Source organism: Gymnogyps californianus, chromosome 20 (genome assembly GCF_018139145.2).
Source record: "Gymnogyps californianus isolate 813 chromosome 20, ASM1813914v2, whole genome shotgun sequence".
NCBI classification, from domain to species: Eukaryota; Metazoa; Chordata; class Aves; order Accipitriformes; family Cathartidae; genus Gymnogyps; species Gymnogyps californianus.
This window is the reverse complement of record NC_059490.1, coordinates 4,980,337-5,006,715: the sequence shown is the minus strand read 5'-3', so window position 1 is coordinate 5,006,715 and position 26,379 is coordinate 4,980,337. Positions and strand designations below refer to the sequence as shown.

The 26,379-nt window shown below is 40.2% G+C and overlaps 1 protein-coding gene across 6 annotated transcripts in view; it reads right to left on the bottom strand.

Annotated features, from left to right (window-relative positions):
* CUX1 (cut like homeobox 1) overlaps positions 1-26,379 on the bottom strand; it is a 284,502-nt gene that overhangs the window by 90,392 nt on the left and 167,731 nt on the right. For all 6 annotated transcript variants that reach the window (XM_050909117.1, XM_050909118.1, XM_050909122.1 and 3 more), the window contains 2 exons: positions 12,496-12,544; positions 1,670-1,774 (listed from right to left, as the gene is read on the bottom strand). In XM_050909117.1, the coding sequence (XP_050765074.1) occupies positions 1,670-1,774; positions 12,496-12,544 (154 nt within the window). The remainder of the gene's footprint in view (positions 1-1,669; positions 1,775-12,495; positions 12,545-26,379) is intronic.

Here is a 26,379-nt window from a genome sequence, read left to right as displayed (position 1 = left end):
CATTATACCAAAGATCCTACGGCGAAAGAGCTGAAAACTCAACCCACCGATGCTGTCACCCAAGCACTTTCCTTACAATTCAAGATGACATTGCAGCAGATTGAAATACACTGCTTACCCTCTTTTCTGGAAAATACAGGCACAACAAAACACCTTTTCCATATCTTCTAAACACTTAGCTTGATTCTCAGTGACTACATACCATTGTATCTCACAGAAAGCTACATGTACGAACAGCAGTTAACAACGCTCTCCTATTACACTGAATTATACTTTTAACTTGAAAAAGCCTCTAATTTGCTTGCATGAAACGTCACAAGTTGTATAATCATCTGCTGCTTGTGCCTATTGAGACTAGAACGTAGAGTCTGAAATAAGATAGATAATGATCATTTTCATCCTGCAGTAGTTGTCATATTAAATATAAATGAAGTGCAGAAGTACTATTAAATACAAGAAAGACCTAACGTTAAAATAATGATAAGACTAGGACACGAGATATGAAGAGGCAGGTAATTCAGAGTTACAAGTGATACTCAGGCTTTTTATTTTATTTTTTGTTTTGCAGCCTGCTTGTCTATCTTTTGACTTCTCTGAGAAAATACTGGGTCATATTAATAGATGACCAAGCAGATCTGGAGGACTTGCGGTTTGTTACTCATTCTTTGCAAATGTATTTTAAAGGCAACCATGCGTTTCTCCGACATCAGTGTCAAGCATGTATATGGCTTGCAAGAAAAAAAGCAATATAAGGAGCATGATTTCTTTTGTTTGTTAAATCTGCTGCTTAGAAATAGATTAAATTTCACTTAATTGCATATTTACATTTAAATACTCCTATTTCTCCTTTGGCAAACAAAAATCAAAATAATCTGTCTGCTCATCTGTGATACCTGTTAACCCAGGACCAGCTGGAGTCCTGTAATAGCACTCTGTGCCCGCAAGGTCTGATGAGCAGAGTCAGCGCTACCAACCTCCCCAAACAGCGGTGTTTGCTTTATTTAGAAACACGCAGAGAAGGCAACAAGCAGCCAAACCTTTAGGAGTACAGGATATCTTCTCCATTTTCTAAGCTTCTTTTATTGGATTTATAGGCGTAATTCTCAGTTTAGATATATTCAGTGAAAACTGGAACGATACTGAATTTATTTCTAGTTCCTCTGACAGCCCATACACTAAGAATAACAAGACCCAGAAATGGGCAGGGAGCAGGTCCCTACTGATGCAACCAACCCTGCCCAAAGCTGGTCCCCTCGGTCTGAAGCTCCAGCCTCTGCTGTGCCCTCCAGGCAGGCATGTGCTGATGGCCCACCAAGGCACTCTTTGTTATACCGCACCGCTGCCTTTATTTTGCCTCTGCTGATGCTCTTACCAATGTGAAATAATTTCTGAGAGCTGCTGCTGGTCCACCTGGACCGGCAGCCATGGAGAGCTACGGCTCACCGTACCAGTCACCACGGAGCAGAGTGACCTCTGTCCTTCCCTTGGTCTTCTGCAGCCACCAGCCCCCTCAGAAGTTTAACCAAACCACAATCCCAAAGGAACACAATTCCATTTCAGTTAAAATATTACTCCAAACAGATATTTTTATAGCTGCGAGCATAAATTGAAAGAGCTGTACTGCAGGAATGTCAAAAACCTGTAAGAGTCAGTAAATATTTTCTCTCACCACATCAGGTGCCTTCTGGATCTGCGTAGCAAGTTGGAGAGATTTGTTAGCTGACGAGAGCTGCTCCCTTAAGGTCTCTGCCTCTCTCTGAGCCACCTCTGCCCTCTGAAGGAAATGAAAAGGGGTGAAAAGAGAAAGTACATTCAGTTTAACAACTGACAATTATTACAAGAACATTCATCAATTCATGCCTGACTGAATATAATTGATTTTCCTAAACACTCAACCTAATAAATGTTAGAAAAAAACATAGAATGTGATGGATTTTTATTTTAAACAGTACAAGGAAGAAATAATTGAGCGATTATGACAGTAATTTAACGCTAGGAGCAAGGAATCCCCTGCTGATACTAATGCTGCGGCCCACTGAATTTCCCAGACTGAATAAATACAAGTGGAAATGGAGTCTTTTTATTCAATTTCTTTCTATTCTCATAGACCAAGCAGATTTTATTGCAAGGTTCCTCATGGGAATAATTCTCACGGGTAAATGCTGAATTAAAAGATATTCTGACCATTCTCTCTAACACACATACAATGTTGTGGGCTGTCTTTCTTCAGTAATTATTTCCCAAAATATGAATTGTTAGATTCTGTTCTTTCAGCAGGTCTATTTATTCAACAGTATTTAACCCTAAACTGACAATTTTGCACAGATCAGTTACCAACTGCTGAGGATTTACGCAATATCTGATAAGCCTGTGACTTGGCTGCCAGACAAAATTCCCATATAAATATTGAATAATAATAGAAAGGAGAAAGGCAGAATTATGAGGCAAGATTGTCTGTACAAGGGTTTGGGTAGAGACAGATGGATCAGTAACTTCAGGCAATAAATAGCAGCAAAGTCCTTTCCAAAACTATGCACAAGCTTCTGTTAAGAAAAGCGGAACAAAACCTGGTTGTTTTTATAGTATATACTCCTCCTGGCCAGACTTCCTTCTCTCTTTTTTTTTTTTAAAATGTATTTTATTGTTATAAAACCACACTGCTTACCTCCTTGAGTAATCACTGCTTTTCACCTGGGCTACTCCACGCAAATCATGCTGCACTTTCAGCAGAAAATAGCTAAAATAATTTTCTGTCTCCACTTCCAAGACATATCATCAACTCTTCCAAACCCAGGAGCTGCAACCAATCAAGGCCAAAACTCTTCTGGACCAACTTTTACCCTTTACACTGATAGGTCCCTTCCTTTATTGAATAATAAATTCACACTGCCATTTTTAAGCCACCAAAACTGCCATATTTCTGTGTGCCAGACTCCCTGCTTTTTCAGCTAATCCTTTTGAAAACCTAAGTCATCTAAAATAGCGAATATAAAACCTATATCCCTGTGTGTATGCATGGTCTTTGACTTACTCGCTAGTCACAGCAGAGACTCTGTCTGCATGTTTAATCAATCAGTAAACTAACGGCAATCAAATACTAAATGCATCATCTGTGCTATTTGCTCACAACATTATATTAAATGATTTTGCTTAGGTTCTACAGCTGTAATTAAAATGTAATTGTAAAAAGTACAGTAACATGGCTCTAATAATCAGAGCACAGGACACAACCTATTGTGTGCTTGAAAAAATGGTAGCAGGATTACAAAGGCACAAAAAGAGAAAGTTTACGTTGTTTATGCAGCTGGATAATACTAGGATAAAAAAACTGAGCTAACAATACACATTGAGATAAATTATTTTCTTGCACTTTATTAGATGTGGATGTACATATATTGATCTAATAACTGCTAAACAACTTCAGCAAAGCAGGACAAGTTACTACACTGTGGCACTTGCTCTTGCATCTACTGCTGTGTAAGTAATGGGTTTTGCAGCCTTAAGCAATTCTGCTGATGGCTTCCATTCACAGCAGCATTGTTTTGAGAATCTATTCAGCTTGCATGCAAGCAAACCACAGAGGATATTTCTAATAGATGTTACATCTGCATATACAGTAAGCTGTCAGCTGCCCTTTCTGCATAGCCTCCCCAGCCATTTCAGAACACCTGTTGTAATCCTGTGAATAATATTAGACAAGATTTCATACTATGTATTGTTAAAAATATATCAACTGAAACTTTGGGCAATTCTATTGGGAATACTGGTCAATTTTTCTCTTTTTTTTTTTTTTCCCCAGAATGGAAGCTTTTTAGAGCCAGAATTATAGATGTATTCAGCGTCTGGAAAGCACTTTCGGGTGCTATTGCAATATGAATTATAAATTACACACAAAAACCTGTTAAAAGAACGGTAGTTTCAAAACTGAGCACTTAAAAGTTTTGAAAAGCCAACCCCAAGGCTGCGAATATGTTTGGCCACCCCTTGTGTGCAGGGCTTTGGGAGGCAGGCTGGAACCGCACAGTAACATGCTATTGCTTTTTCCTGACGAGACCCTCTACTCATTCAACTCTCTGGATGAATATTGCTCGGTGAATGAATATTTTGCTTTGTCCTCCTTGTTCCGTGTGTGACCTCTGTGGTTTATTTACTGCATACTAATCCCACCCTCCTCTGCAGATAGGATTAATTGCTTCCTCACGGGCTGTGCTCTGGTTTCCACCACCAAAGGCTCTAAGTGCTTCAGAAACGTTAATGAATGCACTGGCACAAACCCCCATTTTGAGCTACGTGGGTTCCTCAAGCCCCCAGCATATTGCCATTTGGGTGCCCTGCATGGCGATGTCAACCGCAAGCTCACTGCGCGGCACAGGCTGCGTTTGGCCGTTTCTCACCTGCTCGCTGCCCTGAGACCCCACACAGCGGCTGCGGTGCTGCTCCCCTGCAAAACCCTCTGATTTTGCCTCTCTGACTCCTGCCCCTCTCTGCCTGTCACTATGTCCCCTTCCTAATTCATTTTGGCTGCTGGAAGCACCGTTTCTGTCTTCTCTGAGCTTCAAGGCAGGCAAAAGCAAGCTCATACCTCGCACGACCTAACAAATACACACAAACTTCCAGAATTAGTCTTACCCCCACAATTTCCTCCTTCCTCTTTTCCTCGTTGCTTCTTCTCCAAATGTCTTCGCAGCAGCCCTGTCCCGGTCCTTCTCCTCCCTCCCTCCCCACCACGAACCCCCTCTTCGCTTCCTGCTCTCACGCCGACATTGCCCGTCTCCCCGTCGCGGCAGGGGCAGCCTGGGGGAGCGGCTCCCCTCCCAGTGCTCCCCATCAAAGTGGCACTGAACCTTACATTACAACCAAGAGAAGAAAAACCTGGCTGGTTAATGTTCACCCAGCCGGCGCAGTGAAAGACTGCAGCATGCTTGGGACAGGCACGGACATCAAAGCCAACAAATTCAAACCAGATTCTGTTGAGTTTGTGTGAACTTTTTTTTTTTTCCCCTCCAGACGCTTATAGGCTGGCCAAACTTGGGGCTTTTTTTTTCCCCCCTACTTGAAGCAACAGAAGATACAACCCTGAGAAAAAGGCAAACCCTCCCTCATCAAGTGCCAAGCCCCTTCTCTTAAATACGGGCACAGCAGGCTCCTCACCAAAACAGCAAGAACAACTCGTAACATGTGGGGAAAACTGGATTTTTTTTTCCTAATCCTGTTCTTAGAAATGGTTGAACAATTTTTCCTGAAATAAGAAAAGAGAGTGCAGCCAGAGACAGACACCCAGTATGGAAAATGGCTAAAACCTAGCAATCTTGCACAACTTGGAGCCAGTAGAAAGTTCACGCAACCTTCTCTTTGTGTGAAACTATCCCACTTCAGCTAAGAAATATGTATGCCATAGTACAGATGCTTTTCATCAGTCAGTGCTAAAACTCTTGGTTTCTTACTTCCAAATCTACTATGCACAGCCTAGAAAACCCACGATGACGAGTGACAGTCACACTACTGGCCTTGATAGAGATCATGCAAATCCAGCATTGTCTAAAAATGCTATTTGTCTGGATAGTTCAGTCATACAATTTGTCCTGATTTCCGTACCGCTGTTTTTCTAGCATAGAGCTACCTCCCTGGTACCAAAATATTTCAAAATACTTTCATTCTCCTTAATATCGCATATAAATATTGTACTGTTCACAGTGGAGCCAGCAGGTCATGATCATAATGCTGCCGTGTGCCTTCCAATTAAAAAAAAAAAAAAAAAAAAGCCTTACACAATATATCCAGTTTAAATTATTCTCATTGTTTCCTGACAAGATAATGAATAGCATGAACCGAGTGCTCTTCTACTTACAGTAAAATGTTAATTTGATCAAAGACCAGTGGTGTGAATAGCAAAATGAGATACTTACAAGCAAAAAAGTATAACCTTTCCCTTAAAGTTCCACCAACCAAACTATATTTCCTTATTACATGCTAAATTCAGTGCTATACATGGCAAAATCTTCCTATGGGCTAGGAGTGTATATTATCACAAGTAATTCCGCTGAAGTTAATGAGCCTGGTTATGGCAGTAATCACCATGCTTGGTTTTAAGCGCTTGAAGCTGACGTTCTTACTTGCAAGCTGCTGCAAAAGCTATGTTTCTCGGAGTACGAGATCAATTAAAGCACACTGGTTCAATGTGCGTTAATTTTCTAACTTTTGAGATATAAAAATTTATTTCAAAACCTTTAAACGACCCTAGCTTTCACACAACAGCAGCAAGGTTAGAAAATCTGTGACATGGAAAGACTCTGGCAGGGCTCTGGCACCTATTTTTTCCAGCAATGGAGAATTACATGAAAAAAAGAAAACAACTCCAACAAACAGAAGAGGTTGGGTTGTCTTCATTCTTGTCTTCAGGCTATTGCACTTTTCTTTGCGCACTGAAAGGCTGCCAGATAAATGTATTCCCAACTGAAAGCCAAGCATTTACAGGAAACTCCTGTGTTTATATGAAAATAATATTAACCATATTTTGCCTTTATACAGCACTTCTCCGTGCAAGGATCTCAATGCACTTTATAAAGTAAATGTTATTATTCCCATTTTACAGATAGTGAAATCACAGGATTAAGTGAATGACCTCATCTGCTATAAAACAGCACAACTTCGCTGAATTCAGCGGGGCTATGCCACACCACGATAGCAGAGGATCTAGTTCATTGCAAAGGGAGTCAGAAATAAAAAGCAAATACTCTGGCAGCATTTCTGGGCAGTATCTGTGTCAGCCTTGGTGCAGATGGAGTCATCTCAAGATGAATACCTTTCTTCGTGGAAACATAAAAACAAGGACTGCCTTCTCACAGGTTTTGTTACCACTGGTGGGTCAGAGCAAAATCCTCCCGCACAGCACTTCCACTACCTATATTGTGTTGCATTTGTGTTGCTAAGTGAAAGAGGAGAATTTATTCCATCTGCTGCTCAAAAACATACATATTTTATGGCAATCTCACTTAGTGGGAATATCTTTTCAAACCATTTTCCAATGTGATTTGTTAGAGACAGGAAGGTACCATACCCAATGAAATAAAAAAAATAATCTTGAGAACAGCATTTCTGCTAAAATGCCCTGGCAAGGTTTTCTTCCTACTTCCACAGCAGACACTGTTTTATGTATTTTAGTGGCTGCTTGGTTCCAAAAAATGCTTCAACTCACTAACCCTTCCTCTACAGATCTTAAAATCTAACACTATAGTTCTGTGGAAAAAATGGTACTGATCAGGTCTAGATTCTTTAATAAATGGTTATGTATTTTAGAAAGAACAATTGTTCTTGTTTTATTGATATCAGAAGTTTCTATATTTGACTTTCCCCAGAAAAAATAAGAAGTAGAAATCTAGGAGCACTATCAGCACTGTGAAGATGGAAAGAAAACCAATGGAAACATTTTGCTTTTCTGAAGGGATAACATGGCATAGACACAGAAGAAAAAAAAAATTCTTTTTCTATAGCTTTCACAATATTGTCCACCAAAAAAAAGTCCCATGTTCTCTTTCTGTTATTACTCCCAAAATCTAAGGATACCTATATCTGAGTCTGTTTTTCAAATCTACTTCCTCCTCTTCAAGATTAAAATACAATAACACAGAATCCATCAACCCTAACGGAAGTTCTTCTCTTTTTCTTTTAAAAATGAAAAAGCACTAAAGCACTTTTTTTTCCCCAGGAAGCCCAAATGACAAAGCCCACTAGACTCTTTTTTTTTCTTTCTTTTTTTTTTTTTTTTAAAACAATGTGAACTGAATATATAAAGCCAGTAAACATATCTGGATACATCAATGACATGAAACCACAAACTTAGACTCAATATTAGAACATTAAAATGAGCCCCTCTCTCTCTTTTTAAAAAGAATTAACGCTCCGAAGTATTTCTGTTTTCACAACATAGGAATTATTCTTTTCAACAGAAACCTCAGTTTCTCTCATGCACAACTGCGTGATTCCAGGTTGCTAGATGAAGTATAGAAACAGAAGGATAATTCATTTGAATAAATTTGTCATCCCAAAGATTCGTGACTTCCTGCCATAAACACTTAGGAGAAAGGTGTAAACTTGAAAAGGTACAGAAAAGTGCTAACCATAAATATTTGTGTAAAATATACATTCACACAACTGTAACTGTTGTAAATGCAGAAAAGTACACTGGAGCTTCATTAACTTCACTGAATAGAAATTACAATATTCTAGGATCAAACAATAAAAAATTCAAAGATGCTATATGCCAAACTATGATAAATCATTTATTTTGACAAGTAAGGGTAGTTTAGTCTTAATTATTTATTATTATACTTCGTAGCATATCAGAAAATATGCAGTGATTTATTGTGCAAAATGAAATCTTAATAAAACGAGTCCCTTCTCCAAACTACAGGATTATTAAATCTTCATGGAAATGCGAGGGTGAACTCTTGGGTTATTTTCGTTATCAAGCTGGCAGGTTAGTAAAGTGAAAATAAGCCATTCCTATTGCATTTAGTTATATTTAGTTATATTTTCTTCACTGTGAGGGCAGTGAGGCACTGGCACCGGTTGCCCAGAGAGGCTGTGGACGCCCCCTCCCTGGAAGTGTTCAAGGCCAGGTTGGATGGGGCTTTGAGCAACCTGGTGTAGTGGAAGGTGTCCCTGCCCATGGCAGGGGGGTTAGAACTAGCTGATCTTTAAGGTCCCTTCCAACCTAAACCATTCTATGATTCCGTGATATTTTGACTTCAGCCCTTTACAGACCCAAGCCATACAAATCATACAACCTCAGGGATGAGGGGAGAATCAGAAAGGGATAACAGACGCCCAGCTGCCGCTGCCCACAGCTCTTCTGCTGTCTTGCAGATGATGCAGTTGCATCTTACTGCTAAAGCAAGTGGGGGCTGCTGGCTTCAGACTTTACCACCCTGCTAAAGTTACATGTCATGGAGCTAATGGCTCCTCTTGAGGCAGGCGTGGGCAGACCAGCCATTTTAATGTACTATTCTTGTCCTTTTTGTACCAGTTTATAGCTCTCAGGACTTTAAAGTGGAAGGGTTACTCCACAGGCCACCACTGACACCCACCTCCCAGCCAGGACCTGCCTCACCCTAACAGTGGGCGTAAATTCGTGTAGTTAAATTACTGTTGGAGCTTTTTCAGTCTGAATGAGACTAGCCCTGCTGCAAAACCCCACTCAAGATCTTGGATTAACCGCACTGAGTGCCTGGATTAGCAGCTGAGGAAGGGCTGTCATCCCAGCAGCCGTGCTGCCACCACATCGCTACCTCCAGCACCCACCTCCAAAACCCTCAACCCCAGCTTGGTCCGCTCAAGTGAGGGATTTATTTCTCTCGTTGGTTAGGGTTATGGTTTGGGGGAAAATTCAGTTTGTACCTTGCGTTAATGATACAATGGAGAGAAACCGAGCTTTGTGGTCACTACCTCTCTTTCTTTCTAAGCAGAAAATTGCGAAGTTCACTGGTATTTAAAGGTAATTATTTCTATGAGCTTGTAATTTCTTCTGGGGATGATAGCACACAAACAAGCCCAGAAAGCTCCTGCATGAAACAATTTGAGGATTCAAATGAGGAAAAAACAGTGGGAGAAGAGAGGTGATGGAGTCTGAAGACTAAGAAGAATGGTCCGTGCTTCACCCAACAGGACACGAGGGTGGGAGTTACAATGTCAACTCTGTTTCCATGGCTTTCATCACCCAGAATACGGACACCTGGATCAACGTCAATGAGTACATCCACCCTCTCGTTACTGCAGAGCTGGAGAGGGAAATGGCACTCCCCACCTCTTGAGAGTCAGAGAGGTGTCCTCACATAAAGCAAGGGAAGTTCAGAAATGCCAGCTCTGGATTTAAAAAGGGCAGTAACTGAGAAAGGGATTTTCAAGAAATATCAGATATTTAAAAATTTACAGCAAATATTTTTCACATTTTCAGTTGAAACATTTTACTGTTCTGTAAACTTCTGCTCCGAATCAGAGTCGTTTGGGTCAGTGCTAATTCCAGAGCAGCAAAACATCACATCAAAATCAGCAAGGCAGTCTATCCTCAAAGTAGGAGTCATGCTGAGCATTACTCTTTAAAGGTAGCCTTAATAATGGGGAATAAATACTTACCGAAATGGTAAAAGGAAATGTTAATTTAACTATTAAATACGTAATTATGTTAAGTACTTGTTTCTGCAATTGTGACACTTCAGCCTGATGCAAACTCACTTTCTGGCCTGTGCAAAGGATTTAATTTCTTCCAATTCTTTTTTTAACTATAAAGAGGTAAAACACAGGAATTGCTGCTACAAAGATTACTTAGTTATAATTTATAGCAGTGTTTTATAAAGGTAAAGCACCACACAAGACAAGGACTATGGGCATGTTTCAGCAAATCAGCTGAGCTACTCCAGCAGCTCGCTGCTCCTGCTCCTCCACCGGTGAACTTTCCCTTCCCTGTCTGCTCCGAGGCCACACGCTCCCCTTGCGTCCCTCATCTCGGCGCTGCTGCTTCTCCGATGTTTTGTTGAGCTGCCTCAATTTGCTAAACCCACAGCAAACAAACCTGGCCCCTTCACCCCAAATTCAGGCTTTTCTGCAGTGACTGAGCTCAATGGACTCAATGAAGGGTCCCCCAATCGCAAAAGCTGCTGTCAGGGAGGGGACAGGACCACAGCAGCTGGGAGGGGGAAGCAGAGGAGGGGGAGACGGGGAACGGGGAGATAGAATCACCTCTTCTGGCTTCACAACAGCTCAGATGAATTGCAAACTGATGTGTACATACAGATTCAGAGTTTGCTGAATTACAACCAAACTAAGGGTTATGCACATAGGCAGTTATAAATTTTGACTATTTAAAAAACCCCAAACAATAAAGTAAAAAAAACCCCACATTGCAGGCTTGTTCCAGTTAGATACAAAAATATCTTTAGCATTTCTGTATAAATAGATGTATTCCATTTTAGTATGGCAATGAGGAAATCAGAAATACCTATTCTTTAACTACAACCACCTTTCTACTCTGAGAAAAGAAAAAACCTACTGGGTAAATCATTGCTACAACTTTGCAAAATGTATTGCCTTTGCAAAAATCACAAAATAATTCTACCAAAACATCTTTAACACCTACATCATTTCTAAAAAGCCTACACATTTTCAAATAATTACTAGCACTTTCATAAATATTTAATGCTGTCTACAAAAGTTCTTTGACAGAACTAAAAACCCGCTGTGCAAACCTCAATTTTCTTTTACTGACTAAATAATCAAGCCAACAACTTACAAATCTGCCTTCTGCTTCATTAGTATTTTTCCAATTTATAAAGAACTAATGTAAAGGACAATATACTTGCTATACTTGTCAGCTGCACCAGGGGAGGGTGGGGGGTGAAAGCTGATCTAGCAAAAGGAAAAAGACAAAACAAACCAGCAGCTGGACGGGGGTTAGTTTTCAACAGGATCAGTGTCCTGGTCTGGCTCATGGTGCGGCTCCGCAACCACTACCGACAGCACAAGGCGTGCAGCAGGACGACATGGTGGGGAAGGAGGTGCAACTATTTTTCCTGGAAGGGAGCTGCTCTTAGGTAAGCTTCAATTCGATTATAAAACCATAACCTGAGACTTAAGATCTGTAATCTCTGATCTTACCTGACAGAGGGATTAACGAAGCTCACTGATAAGCAAATGTCTGGTTGAGGTTTCCCTCTGTGAAACCATCACCCATTGCATATGTCACCTGTGAATCCTGCATGTCCATACGCATCTCCTTCATCACCTCAAACAGTCACTCAAAAGTACAGACAGGACCAGAAGGGCACTTTGCTTGCGTGTTGGGTTTGGGTTTTTTAAAACTTTTATTTCAAAAGTTCCATACGATTGTGCCACTTTCTTGGGAGTGTGTGCACTATGAGGGATCGTGGGAGAGACATTTCAGAGTTTACCAAATTAGCATCTGCAGGAATAAACTACAATTTCTTTGTTCTCCTGCATGGCACAGTCCAATCCAACCCTTGCTAAAAATTAATACGCCAATAAAATGTATCAGAAAAGGAAGGAAAAAGAAAACTGCAGAAAAGTCCACAAAAGCTGGAGCTGCAGCAGAAGGTCAGGCCTGCCCAGGTCGGGCTGCTGGCAGCCTTGCCACTGCTGCAGGGCAGAGGCCTTTTAATTTGGGTAAACCAGCTACCTGCATGTCCGAGTAGGGGCCAACATGACGGATTTAGAAACATAAACCAAGAATAACTATAGTGGGAAACTGAAGTTTAAATTATTAGAAGGTAAATATATGGCAAGCACTACTCTACTGTGCATACAATCCTTACAGAGTATCCCTAAAGAGCTGTATTTTTCTCTAAATTTGCATATTTTCTTACTCTACACAGTTATGACTGCTAAGTGCCTATAAAAGAACTGTCATGAAATCCAAAAGAGAAGGAAAAAGAAATAATCAAAGTCACACTTAGAATTTTATGGGGGACTCATTTAAAATCCTACCTGATTTGCTCTTTCAAGGTCTGTCATGATCATCTCAATTTCATCAGCCCTGGGAGAACAAGAGAGCAGAAGTACTGTTATCACATGAAGAATGCCTGCTATGTGAGTTCATGCACAGTACAATTGCAACATTCATACAAACAATACCAATTTTCAATATTTTTTTAAAAGGACACTGTAAGACTGATCAGCCAATCTTTTGACTGGTGAAATCCTCTTGGGTTTCAGCTCTGTGGACTGGTTTGCAAGTCTCCAATTCTTTTGCCTGTTCCCTTTTTGCAACGAAATAAGCGTACCGATATCTGAGAGTATTCATTAGATCTTTGAAGATCTTACTCCCCAACCTTCTGCAGAAGGGCAGTGTCATCTTTCCTACATGTAAAGGTGCTTCACAAGTGATAATTATGGAGAAGTCAAAGACTACAGTTCTTCAGTCAACTGCTTGTATATGCATACCCAAAAGTAGCCTGTTACTCTTCTGTTTCAGTGCACCTAGAAGGTTCTAAATTTGGCTAAAAGAAAAAGTATCATGAGGTCAAAGAGACCAAGAAATTTAATTTTACGTTATGCAGAAAAGTTTTTTGACACAAATTTATTAAACTCTAAATTTAGACTCAGGCTCTTAATGCACTTTACAAAGCTGAATAGGAAAGTCAAAGGGTTGAAAACTGTACAAATAGTCAAGGAAAAACAGATCCTTCACATACGTGTGTTAGGTGGCAGCTACCAGCCCTGACCCTTCAAAAAACCCAGCATTTCTAAGACTTCGCTCACACCAATGGATCCAATCCTTAAGCAATCTTTTTTTTATCATCATGCTGAATCATGGGCAAATATTTTACACGCCTGCTCTCACTTGTGAAAGGTACCAGGAAAAGGGCCTACAGACCTAAAGGTATGTTCTGTATCAATACAAGACATATTACTTCTCCCCAGACATTTTGCCTGTCTCATATCTCTGGACCATATGGAAGCAATAAACACTATCCTCATCTCCTATGAACAGCAGCTTTAACCAGCAAGTCCTTTTGCAATCTGCCAACACCATAAAGTCTGTTTTTTGTTTTTAATCTGTAGCAGATCATTATCAGTAAAAGCTGTGAAATACTGGAATTCCCTTCCTCTGCCGATGCAGAAAAGTCAGGGTTTGTTTTTCTGCTGATCCCACAGAAGATCCATTTTTCTATGCAGGTGTTTGCTGGGAAAGATGGTTAATTGAAGTACATCGGGGTACTGGCACACTCGACACTGGATCATTACACTGAATATTGACTTACTCTTCAACAGCGCTTTAGGTTTCTGCATGTACACTTAGGGAAGTGCAGTAAAAGATCATAATAAGTAAATGTGTATGTATATAAATTAATGGAAAATTATTTTTAATTACAGCCTTTAATGTTGTCGGGGCAACATGAATTGCCTTTTGAAAAAATCTTTTGGACAATAATGGAAAACAGATTAACATGTGTTTTCTTGTGCAGGAGAAGCTAATGTGCTCTTACATTGGAAAGAAATCATGCACACGATGTTTTGAATTAATAATAAATACATTAGTTACTGAATTGAACAATCACTCCTTGGGCAAATAAGGATTCAAAGTGTGCAGTGAGTAGCCAGAAGACTAACCTGGACAGGTTGACATAAGCCTACAATAACACTTTCGATCTCTTTAGCCTCTGTAGTTGTGAAACATCTTTTGTTTTAGACTCCAGCCCCAAAATACTTGTTAACCCACTTACAGAAATTACAATATTTCACATGGAAAAGATGTCCCTAAGACCATGCAGGTGATGCCATTATGTATCTGTAACAGAGATAAGAGGGAAGAGAGCATCCTAATGCACCCCCCCCCCCCCCCCCCCTCCAAAAAAAAAAAGTTTCCCAGCATTTTACAAATATTTTTAGCCAGGATAGTTTAAGGATCCTCTTTATATAAGCTTATGCATTCAGGCTGAATTTATGTGTGAATGCCTCAGGTTATATGGAGCCAGTAAATGATGTCTGGATTATGTCACACGCCTCCCAGATCAGAGCTGGGAACGTCCCATCCCAACACGCCGGCTACAGCTTAAGCAAATCCAGTTTCAGCTCTCTTCTCTGCAGGGTTTGGAGAACAATAAAATCACTGCCTTTCCTGCCAAACAGGGGGTGCCAGGTATCAGCCAAAGATCTGAAAAAACTGCAGAACCTGAGAAGAGCGAAGGACTCAAGCACCAGCCCCTCGGATCGGGAGAGGAAGAGCGCCCTGCTTTGGGAGCAGAAGGGTTGTTTTTCAGTTCAGCCAAGGGCACTTTTTTTTTGGAGAAAAGAAGACGACTCTGATGCAGAAGAGATGAGTGGGAAGAGGCAGAAGTGTGAGGGGGTCTGGACCCATCAAAGGATCCTCAGCCACCTTTAAAGGTCACAGAGGCAAGTGAAGGGAGCCAAGGGTAGGGAAACAGATGAAGAAAGCAGAGCGAGAGAAGGAACAGAGGGATGTCTGAGGCCAAAGGACCAAGGGGAGATGGGACCAAGAGCAGTAAAGCAGAGGAGCACCCCAGGCCAGCGGAAAGGTGCGTGGCTGCCAGTAAAACAGGCTGAAACACAGGACGGTGCCTGAAAAACGAGGTGGAAGGACTCAGGACAATCCTGTATTTAAAATGGACAGAAGTATTAATACCGGTATTTGTATGCCATTTTGGCTGGGGTCAGGATTTAAGAGCTCTGTTACAGCACTGGTATATGCAGCCAATTACAAAAAAAAGCAACCGAGGATATAGAATGCCATAAAAATGACATTTCTGCCCTTCAGCGTGCACAGATAATTCTGACTGAATCCAGTAGAAGTGTCAAACTGTAGCCAAGGGCAAAATTGTCCCTTTGTCCTTGTATCCAGACACACCAGCTGACTGATCCTGAACTCCCCTTTCCCTCATACATTTTTTCTACCTAGCTTTTCCGCACACAATCTGTCTCCACACACCTAATAAAAGGATGCAACGTCTCCAAAAAAATTCAAGCAAAACATCTCCAGCCTAGCAGTCTGCACACCAATGGAGGTTAATGCTGCAACCATAAATGTTATCTTTAAGTAAAGTAATGAATTAAATTACTCTATATTCTTTCCTAGCACAAGTGTCAACAGCATTCAGAAGAATCTTCAAAAGGAATTCAGTCTTTTCATTTCAAAATCTCAACTACCACATCAGTAGCTGGCACTCAGCAGTCTAAAATCACTTATTTGAGAAAGTCTCTAATAGCTACATTCACTGTTTGCTCAGCAGAAGTATTTATTACAAAATAAATTACAGTTCTCACACCTTTTATGCACTCACAGAAACAACTTGCATTGATTTATTGTTTACAAAGCACCGTGTCGAATTCAAACCTGCAAGGTACAAGGAAACTCCACTTTGGCTCACTGAATTAGTCCCACACAGGTAATTTTTGATGCATTCACCATCTGCCACATTTGCTCATTTTCAGCCCTTCCTATTTCAATATTTCTCTTTATTTCAACGGAACTACTTGACAGCCAAAATACCATCCAGCTCAAGGCTGCCAGCATCTTGTCCGGCAGGTTTTCACTGAAAATCTGGTGGGAACTCGGAAGGGAACAATGCCCAAGTTTACCAAATCTGTGGTTATACTGACCCTAAATTTCTGACCAAAGTCATGCCATGTGAACTACGCTCACTTATAAGAGACACTGATCTGATGATTTTACTTTGAACTTTCTTTGTTCCTGAAGCAACATGCGACTTGGCCTCTTGTGAGTGCCTGGATTCCCCCATCACCCCAAGAGCTGAAGGCAAGGAGGAAAACCCCAAAGTTCTGTGTTTCTTCAGATAGACACAGAGAATGAGGGTAATTAGTAACAAGACGACCTTTTGCTAAAATACACTGATATTTATGGTGTTTTACAGCAGATTTCTACATTGCAACCCAACATTATTCAGGGTTTGTCAAGAGTGATACTTTCTTAACATAAAAACAGATCATGAGAAAAAGAGTGGGTAAAAGCTGTTTTCAGGAACAAATATTATCTACCCTGTGTTTTCTCATTCCACAGATAGTATAATCATTTATCTGATCTAATTCCTTATAATCTCTCTGTTAGAGGAAAAGTAATCACGTAAGCAAGACAGTTCTTCAGTCTGTATTACAGATAGCTTGTTCTAAGTTTCAACACTTTCAGGCTGAGGAATTTAGGAAATCAAATCTTAAGCCCAAGCATTTGGAGCTACAGAATAAGCATCACCAAGTAAAAAGAATCCGAACTGTTGAAACAGCATGACCATGAAATATTCTATTTTTTCTTCTCTTGCTACTGTGTTTGAAGTGAAAAACAAAACGCATTAAAAGCTATAGATTTTACAAGGTATAAGCTTTTACCAGTCATGAAAGAGCCCTCAAAGCTAACATGTCATCTATAAAAAAACAACTTAAGAAGTTTTTTTAAAAAAAAAAACCACCCCGCTTTTCAATTCAATTGCTTATGGGAAATAAAAACTGCAGAAAGGCTCAATTTTCTTTTTAAGATCAAGATAACCGATTAGGTTTGAACAGCACAACAAGCAAGCAAATTCAAGAATTGGTAACATGGAAGAAGCTCAGTTGTTTTTCAAGTAAAATTAAATCAGATGAAACCCCTAAACACCATGAAGCTATTCACTTGCAAGCAAGAAGAATCTGGACTTCATGATTAAAATCCAGTTGATCCAACTCCTTCATTTAGACACTAGCTTAAAGAGGCAGAAACAATTCCTTTTTTATTAACATGACAAGTGAATGGTTTGCCAAATCTTGTGGCTACAGCCTCCTAAACATTCAAACTTACTGAACCTTGAAGGAAACTGCTGTTGATTCTTTATACATGGAAGAACTGAAAAATACAGATGACACTTTTGAAATTGCAGTCAGTGGCGTGGCCAAGAAACTTCACTAGCAGGGCAGATTAATATTTTGGTTTGGCAAAAAACAAACAACATTTTTTCCCACACATTTGTTTTCTTTAAAAACATGTATAACTTTACTGGTCAGAGCAAATGGTATATGGAGCCACTGGGGCTTATTAATATGTTCTAATTACTAAAACATTTACGCAGGCAATTTCAAACTAAAAGCATACATTATCAACTAATGCGCATTTATGTATAATTAAGAAAAAAAGAAAAATCCTACTTGTAACATATATCTATGATCGTCAAAGAGCAAATTTTGGCCGAATCAGGTAAACATCTTAGCCTCTTAAAATTAGAGGCAGTATAATCTAGTACTTTGCTAGCACAAGACAAAATGGGAAGAGTTATTTGGGACATTTGGGAGGGGAAGAAAAGAAGGAGAAGGGCCAGAGCATTAAAAAAAAAGGGGGGGGGGGGGCACAAAAAAAGCAGTGCATTAAATTTTTTCAAGTTTCAATAAAATTTTTATCAGGGAAGGTTCCTGGATCTAGGAAGTAATTTCGGATCACTAAACAACGTCAAAATTGCCTGCAGCCCAATGATCATGGCATTCACTCAGGGCACAAGAGCATTCCAGCATTTGAATATTCAATTTTATTTTTTCTTTAAGCAAAAAAGAAGGACGACAAATTTCCTACCCAAATTCAAGACTCTTTCTAAGCTCTGCTGGCAGATGCCCTCATCTAATCCCTGCACCTCAGTGACCATGCCAAGGTGCATGTGGTGCTTGGCTTGCTTAAATTCTAGGACCTACATATGAAGAACCAAACACATTCTTTTAATAGAAGGTAATATAAAAACCCCACTAATTCTATTTTTCTTGCATCTTATGAATATCGCTATACACATAGTTTAGGCACTTTTAGAATTCATAATGATTCTAATCCCACAAACATCCATATTAGATAAATCCACCTTAATTGCTAATAAAAACCTCCAAAAGTCATAGACACAAGGGTTGTACAAAGAAAGAAGAAAAAGTTATTTCAGCATAACCAGTATAGCACGTCAAAGGGCAAGAACTCACACACTTTTTACTACTAAGTTCTCAAATCTACTTTTCAAATTGCAAGAGCTATAGGTTAATATTTTCTTTCACAGCAACCCTCTAAGGATCTTCAGATCAGATAATCCTTTTTCCAATGTCATATAAATCCAGGCCTCTTGTAAAAGAATTTCTCTGTTCAGGGATTCATAAATCCACCAACTTTAGTAATGAATTGGGTGTTTCCTTTCCTAGGAACTCAATTGAAGAAAAAATCCTCTCTCTGCTAAGCAGTGAAACACTGAAGGCTTTAAATTGAGAGATCAAAGGCATGCTGGTTTCAGGTGCTCCAGCGATTACACAATACGTCATCTGGATTAATCTCCGGAATGGTTAAATGTCCACTGTACATTGTCCAGACCCCCCCTTTGCGGTTATCCTATACTAAATCAAGTTCCTCCCCTAGCAAAAAGGGGAGAGAATCAATGCTAACTTTTTCAGGTCTTTTTGGTTTTATTAGAATTAATTCTTGTTTCCTCTCATTGCTAGCCTTGTATCCACGCAGTGCACCGCATACAGATGCAAGCTGAAAAAATAAACTCTCTCTCACTCAAAGATTTCTCATTAAGCACACCAGGTTAGTATCGTAAGTACTGGGATCAAGCAGTCGCACCAGCTGCAGGTATGATCTTCAAATAAATGATGTCCTAAGCGCTTGAAAGATGTCAAGTGATCATCAAATATTGATAAAGGTTAAAGAAACTGCTTATAAAGCCCAAGATATGGAGCAATACCTGGACAATACAAGACAAGAATAATCTCGATCGTTAGAAGGAAAAGACCCTATAGAATAAAACCTCTTTCAGTCCGTAGAAAAACTGCTTTCTAAGAAAACCTGCACAGCACTTTGTTTTCTCTTTCATGGCTTAAGTCAGGATTTCAAGGATAAGAAAATCATGTTTGCAATTATAAAGTTTTAAACACAACAGAAATCAGCTTTATTCCAGTGATACACTAGGGAGCAGAGTTTCTAAAGATCAGTAGTGTTTTCTTAATCTTTTCTACAGAGAGAAATTGATATGAGTGACACTAATTGATATGCTCAATAAAATATAAAGAGAAAAAAAAATAATTCTATATAACAGAAAATATCAACTCATAGAACCCCAGAGCAGTAATTCCCATAGTGTTCCACACACATGGCCTTGGCACACTTTGCAAACCAAAGAAGAACGCTTAATGTAAGCAGCTGGAATAACGAAAAGGCATAGTGGTTGTATCAAAATGTAGCCCGATCTATAAATAGATGGTACATCTTTTTTATTTGATTACAATACTATTTTCTTGCATGGCACATATTTACGTATATTGCACCACAGCCAATATGAATCTTAGCTCCCCATACTGCTTAATCCTCCATTTAAACACCTCTTACTCAACTATCATTGTGTTTTTCTCTCCACAAGAACAGGTCTCTTGTGAACTCTGTGTCCAGCCATCATGCTGCCTGTTACAGAAAGGAAAATAAATGCAATAAATCCTATTTCTCCCGGTCTCATGATCCAACATGTCCTCTTTCACAATGTATTTTTGCTTTACCCTGCAAAGCCCTATGAGTAGTGTTAAAATCAGTAATTAGGAGTGTCCAGATTTGGATCGCTCTGGGTTTCCTCCCCCCTCAGACCACCGGTGACAATCCTTTGAGCCATAGAGGAGTTCAAAGAAGGCTGCTGAAACACAAGATAATTTTTGCACTTGAAATTTGCAGAAACAAATGACCTTGTTTAGATGGACCTAAAAATCGGTTTCCACTAACTTCTGAGGGAGCCGGTGAGAAGTCTGCAACCTCACGAGCTGTGGGCTCGTGTTCCTGCAGGTTCTAGTACTGGCAGGCAAAGAGAGGAGTCCCCACAATTCAGTTCTGGTGTAATCATTTTGACCTGCCTTTAGAGACTATGGAGAAAAGCAAAAAGAACTTTCTGACGTTTAATTTTTGATGGATTTATGCCTGAATCCCACCTGCATTAATGTCCTGAGATTGAGATACCGCACCAGTATCAGTACAAACCCACCAGATTTGCAGGATCACGTCCTCAGGGTGAGGAACACAATCTCCAGGTTCAGGTTATGCCGAATATTCATGCTCACAGGAGCAGATTTAGACAAACAAATATTTCCAGCTGCCTTCCTGGCCATTGCCAATCTGCACTGTGCTATGCCCTGGGTAGCAGGAGTCACTGCCTGATCCAATACTACGGCTCTGAGGATTTTCTAACAATGCAAGATGACACAGATGCGGCAAACTCTCTATTTCCTAGTGCCTCCTGTTACAAATTGAAAGAGCTTGCTGCAATTCCCCTCTCCTGACTTCAGTTGATTCAATAACATACCAGAATTTAAACACAGACACCCTTCCCTCTGCCTCACTTGCACACAAAGCATATCAAAAGCATGGAATTACTCCTGACTTGGCCTTGAGCAGCCAACATGATGTCAATTTTACATGTTTTATAAAGCAACAGCATGTAGAAAGCAACTGAAATGCAGGTCATATCAAGCATGTGACCCACAGAGCAATCAAAGACTGCCTGAAACTGTCATTCAAGGTTCAATCATCTTCTTGCAGGAAAAATGAAACATCTGTGGCCCAGAGAATTAAGTTATGTATTGCATAATTCATCTGGTGTCTGCCACAGCAGCCATTTTAATGCTCTAGTGATAAACATGTTTGATTATTTTTGTTTTGTTTCCTGTTGCCTCCATGGTATTTCTATTTATCTACCCATACTACAACGCATAATGGAGATAACAAATACAGAAAACAGTGTCAGCTGATAAGACATGGGAAATCAGCGGTCTTATTAATCACATTAAGGCAGCATCATTATTAAAATTCATGTTCCCTGCAATTGTACTCATTTTGGTTCTTTTGGGTACACTCTGTAGTTAGATTTGATGATGAAATCATTGTTTCCCAAGGCTCCAAAAATGAGCTTTAGAGGTCCTTCTAATAGAAAGCTGCTCTCCTCATACACAAAGCAAGTTTCTCACTGTTCCCTCGGTTTTCCATCCCCTCATTTCTTTTTGATCCTGACATAAGCAGGAGGAACGTGCATCTCATACCAGACAATGCAGAGGACCCCTCTCTGTTCACTTATTCCACTAGTGGATTTGTGGTCCGCACTGTGAGAGATCCTAATCTAAAGCATCCTTTGCAAGTCATTTTGGGAACGGATTGTTTTATTAATGGTAGCTTAGTTCAACTTACTCCCACACTTGTAAACCCTAACGCTTTCTCACCTGCCATGAACTTCACTGACTTTCAGAACATGTCCCTGCAGAGCAGGTGGGAACTTTAAAGCTCCGGGTCCATGCCCTGCTGTCTGGGTGTTTATTCCTGTTGCCAGGAGCTGACCATTTCTGCAGTCTACTCACAGAGCTTTAGATGTCAGTTAATTTGTTACACAATTAAACAGAGCAGCTATCATTTGTGCAAAAAATAGACTTGGTCAATATGGGCTTGCTCCAAAAAGGCGCTTTGCACTGGCCTGATGGAAGAAAACAAGCAACGGCCTCTGAAGTGGTGGAGCCAGGCGTATTCTTACCCATTTTCATGATTTGGGGTCTACAGGGTTCCCACAGTGAATCCTCACTATAAAGCAACAAGTCAGCACTATTACAAAACCTGATTTGGTAGGACCAGAGTTTTACCTGATACCCTGAAAGCTTGCACGCTGTTTCCTGTGATGCTCTACATGGAGGTGAGTCAGTGGATAAAACAACACATTCTCCTGTAAGCCCAAATACAAATAAAGCTCTGTTTCCTATTGATTGTTCCTATAAAATTGTTTAGACAGTATCTATTGTAATAATATCAGCTGTCCCATCTGTGCTTTGTAGCTGCCCCCCATTGCTACTTCCTCCTGCAATATTTCTAGGTCACTCCCTTATCCCCTAAATGTCACCTCTTCACGTCCCAGCCCACAAATGGAAATACAGATTATGGATGCTTTCCAGCAACACATACATGGCTGATCAACCAGCAAGAGGAGAGGCAACTGCCGCTCTCTCAACCTGCAGCCCTCCACTCAAACAGATTATTCGTCTGTCCTTCCTATCCATTCCCAATTCCGACAAGATTCCCCAGAGCTCCCTGTGCCGGGGATTTCTAATGCTGTTAATTAGTGTTGAAGTCAATCATCAGCTTCCAAGTTAATTTAGGAGGGGAACTGACGAACTACAAACTGATCACCAAGCAGGCTGGCAGTAAAACAGACCACAAGCTCATGGAAGCTTCATTTCCTTAGGAAGCTAGGCTAAGGGCTGTGGTCATGCAGTGCAACTGCTGGCTGCGTGTGCACGGACACACAAATAGGCTGCTCTGCTCCCGCTGCACAGGAGCAGAACTTGCCTTTTTTCATTTTACTCGAAAAAAATGTATAACAAAGTATAAAATAAGAACTTCCTTAAAGACCAAGTCTTAACTGATGAACTCTGCTGCTCTACAACTTGCATAAGCTGTTTTATAATTGTTTCTCCAAATAATATAATAATAATAATAATAATAATAATAATAATAGATAGTTTGGCATTTTGGAAATACAGCACCTGCAACAATTTGCTTATTTTTACTGATGGAGCTAAAATAGATAATTTATCCAAAATTAGAAACCTTAATTGCAGGCATCTTAGGTGTCATTCTTTTTTACCAGAATGGCAATACTTTAAACTGTGAAGAATCAGCAGGAAGAATTGTCTGTGCTTTGATTAAAGATCCTCTAAAAATACACACAAATATTTTAACTTACTCAATAATGTCACTGGAGTTACAGTGTGTAAAATCAGTACAGATATCTTGGCAAGGTCATGGGGGTTTTTTGCTGTTTTTTTTGGTTGTTTATTTTTTAGAATCACCATGTCACATTTGAAAAATTACTTTAGGTTTTGAGTAGTTACAACCCCAAAATGAACAATCTTCCCTCATTCTACATCAATGCTAAAATCACATATTTTTGTATGTTTGTTTTCTTTAAAACAAAAAATAACCTCAAAAATTGGACACTGTTCACAATTTTTACTATAGCAACATACGTATTCCAGATTCATCTTTAGGAGTTTCTTTCCAGAGACACTCAGCATCTCTTCTTCTCCTTAACTGCAGGAAGAGCTGGGGAGGTCAGTAATTTGGAAAATCTAGGTATCTCTTAGTTTCTCCACTGACTTATTCTGTATCTTTGTCCATCACTGTAAGAACCTATAAAATGCTCTTCTTTAACCTACCTCAGTCTATATTCAGTGAAACAGATTTAAGTCAGTTTGAAAATAAAACAGTACAGTAAGCAATTTTAGGTACAGGTGTCACTCCGCAGGCACATATCAAGGGAAAATTGCTGTTTACCACCACAGCAATGACAGACCATCAGCTCCTACCTTGTAGAGAATGGTAATTTTCCAGTGGTCTGAACATGTATTAGGGTAAATATAACAGACTAAAGAAGAGAAATCCATACCTGTTTCAATCTTAGCTGAAAAGCTGAAGTTCTCTAAATGATCTGTCCCCTCTACTCAATCTGACTTTGGTGACTGGTACTACAGAGTATAAGACAACATCCTACATGGCCTTTTGAAGGATTTACTGGCATGAAACAAGATAAATATGTCCACTAGGCCAATAATCTCCAATTCACTATTTCTTACCAAGCTGCTTACATATCCCTCCAAGCGCAGGCACCCAAATATGATAATACCCTGCTTCCCTACATTGTCAAATGCACCTGTAGCATCTCGTCAGTGGTTTATGATGGACAACAAAAAGGCACTATTTAGTGACAGAACCTGGATAAAAATGCAACTTATTTTTACCTTTTGCCTTTATCTGTGTAAAGGACATGCACATTGTGCAGAAGAAAAGCTAAATGTAGACTCTGCAGTAACACAGCATTCAAGTGGGAGATGGATTTGGGGAATGCTTTAGATGCTTTTGGCTTTAGAAGTGCATATAGGTGATGTGTCTATTCTCTGCTAGCTACTCAAGCAAGTATTTCCTTCTGGCTATCAAAGAAAACAGCATTACATGGTCTCTGATAAAGGCAACTGATATCCTTCTATCCAATAAATGGACTGAAAATAGCATAAAGCGTGATGGGAGATGTGTTTACTGTACATTTTGAGTAGGTTTTACCTTTCCCATGAGCTATGCTGAAGATTAACAACCAGGATGATTGCTATCTTTATAATAATGTACCCAATTACCAATACGGTCTTCTCTCTTCCCAATTTGTTCCAGCTTTGCTCTGAATGGAAACACCAGTTCTGTCAAATTGCAATCATGTCACCCTTTTGCAGTTTCAGTTTATAGCTATCAATGGCATGAATCTTGCTGACCTGAGTGACAAAGCTGCAAAAAAACAGGCAGAAAGAAACAAAGGAGGGAACGGGAGACCACAGAATTGAGAAAACAAACCAGAGGAAGGAGAAAAGGCAGGTGTTGTCTAAGTCTGCACAACAAGCACCAGTTCGTTATTGCTTAATGGAGACCAGTGCCTGAGACACAGAATAACCTCCTGGCCTTCAGATGAAAGAGTTGCCTTCCTCTCTTCCCTTCCCTCCTCTAGATTTGCTCTCAGTCCAGTGGGGCGCCCCAAAAAGCAGACTCAGCCTCCAGTTGCCCTCAGGAGTTTTACTCGGTCGAGGAGCTGGATGGTAGGCTGGCACCAATTAGATGCTGTGCTGGTGTGAATCAGCGCAGCTTCACTCGAGTCGCCTGTACCAGCAGAGTATCCAGCATATTTTATTTTTACATCTTTGCTCAATATATAAAGCTGCTCAATTCTTTTCTAACTTAAGCCTCCAGTTGTATCGGATTATGAGAGATGCTCACGCATATGATTGACAGATTGCTTGTCTACACAGAATCTAAAGTAGACATATATTAGACGGCAAAATTACTTTAAATAATCCTTCGTGGCAAAAACCAACAACACTAGGTACTACTGCAAGCCCTTGGAGGACAACAGTGCAGCATTTTCTAATTTAACCTTTTACAATTTTATTTGCAGAAACACTTTTCAAATTCTCTATTTCCCTTTCAACAGTTGTTTAGCCTTTAAAATACTGCTGAAGTAAAACAGCTTCAGGCTTGACTAATATTGCAGTCTGTGGTATGGAACTATTTGATTATTCTGTTTCAACAGTTAATATAACAGGTTTAGTATTTCTACAGAAGGGGAGTTTGAACTGGAAATAGTAGTTTTCTGTTGCTAACAATTCCTCAACATTCTACTATATCCAAAAGACACACTGATGTCAGAAGCCTCTTCAGTGGATGCAAACCATCCTTCCTAAACATAACAAACAGCTATAGCAGAGAAAGGAGGTAAGACAACGCCGATCTATCTTTTGGATTTGCCTATTTTTTAATGCAGGTCTAACTCTATTAACCAATCGGTCTTAGAGCCACAAACCCAGCATTTGCTTAATGAGCAAGTTCACACTGTTTAGACCTTCAATGGCCAAACACCCTTCCTTGGTTGTTTCCTGACCTCGGGAGGTGTAAAGGTAAGCCTATAACCACACCAAGTGTCACACCTCCACCTCACTCCCCTCTCCCTCCTGCTGCAGCACCCACACTTCTCCAGGTGTGACATCCCCTGCCCGGCTCTGTGGTCTCACCTGGGAGACCTGGTGAGCTGGCCTGATCTGTAAGCCGCCGAGCCGGACAAGCGGGCTGGGTGTGGACCTACATACCAGGCTCTATGCTTGATGGGACACCCCGGGAAGACGCACTGGTTGCAAAGATGCAGCTTCCTGTCCTTAATTTATTGGGTTCAGTTGGGTACTTATCCAGAGCAGGAACTTGCACACAGGCACAGCCACAGAGCAGGGGAATTTCCCCTTCTTTTACCCTAAGTGGACAGTTTGTGCCATCAGTTGCTGCACTGTATGTGTAAAAGTTTT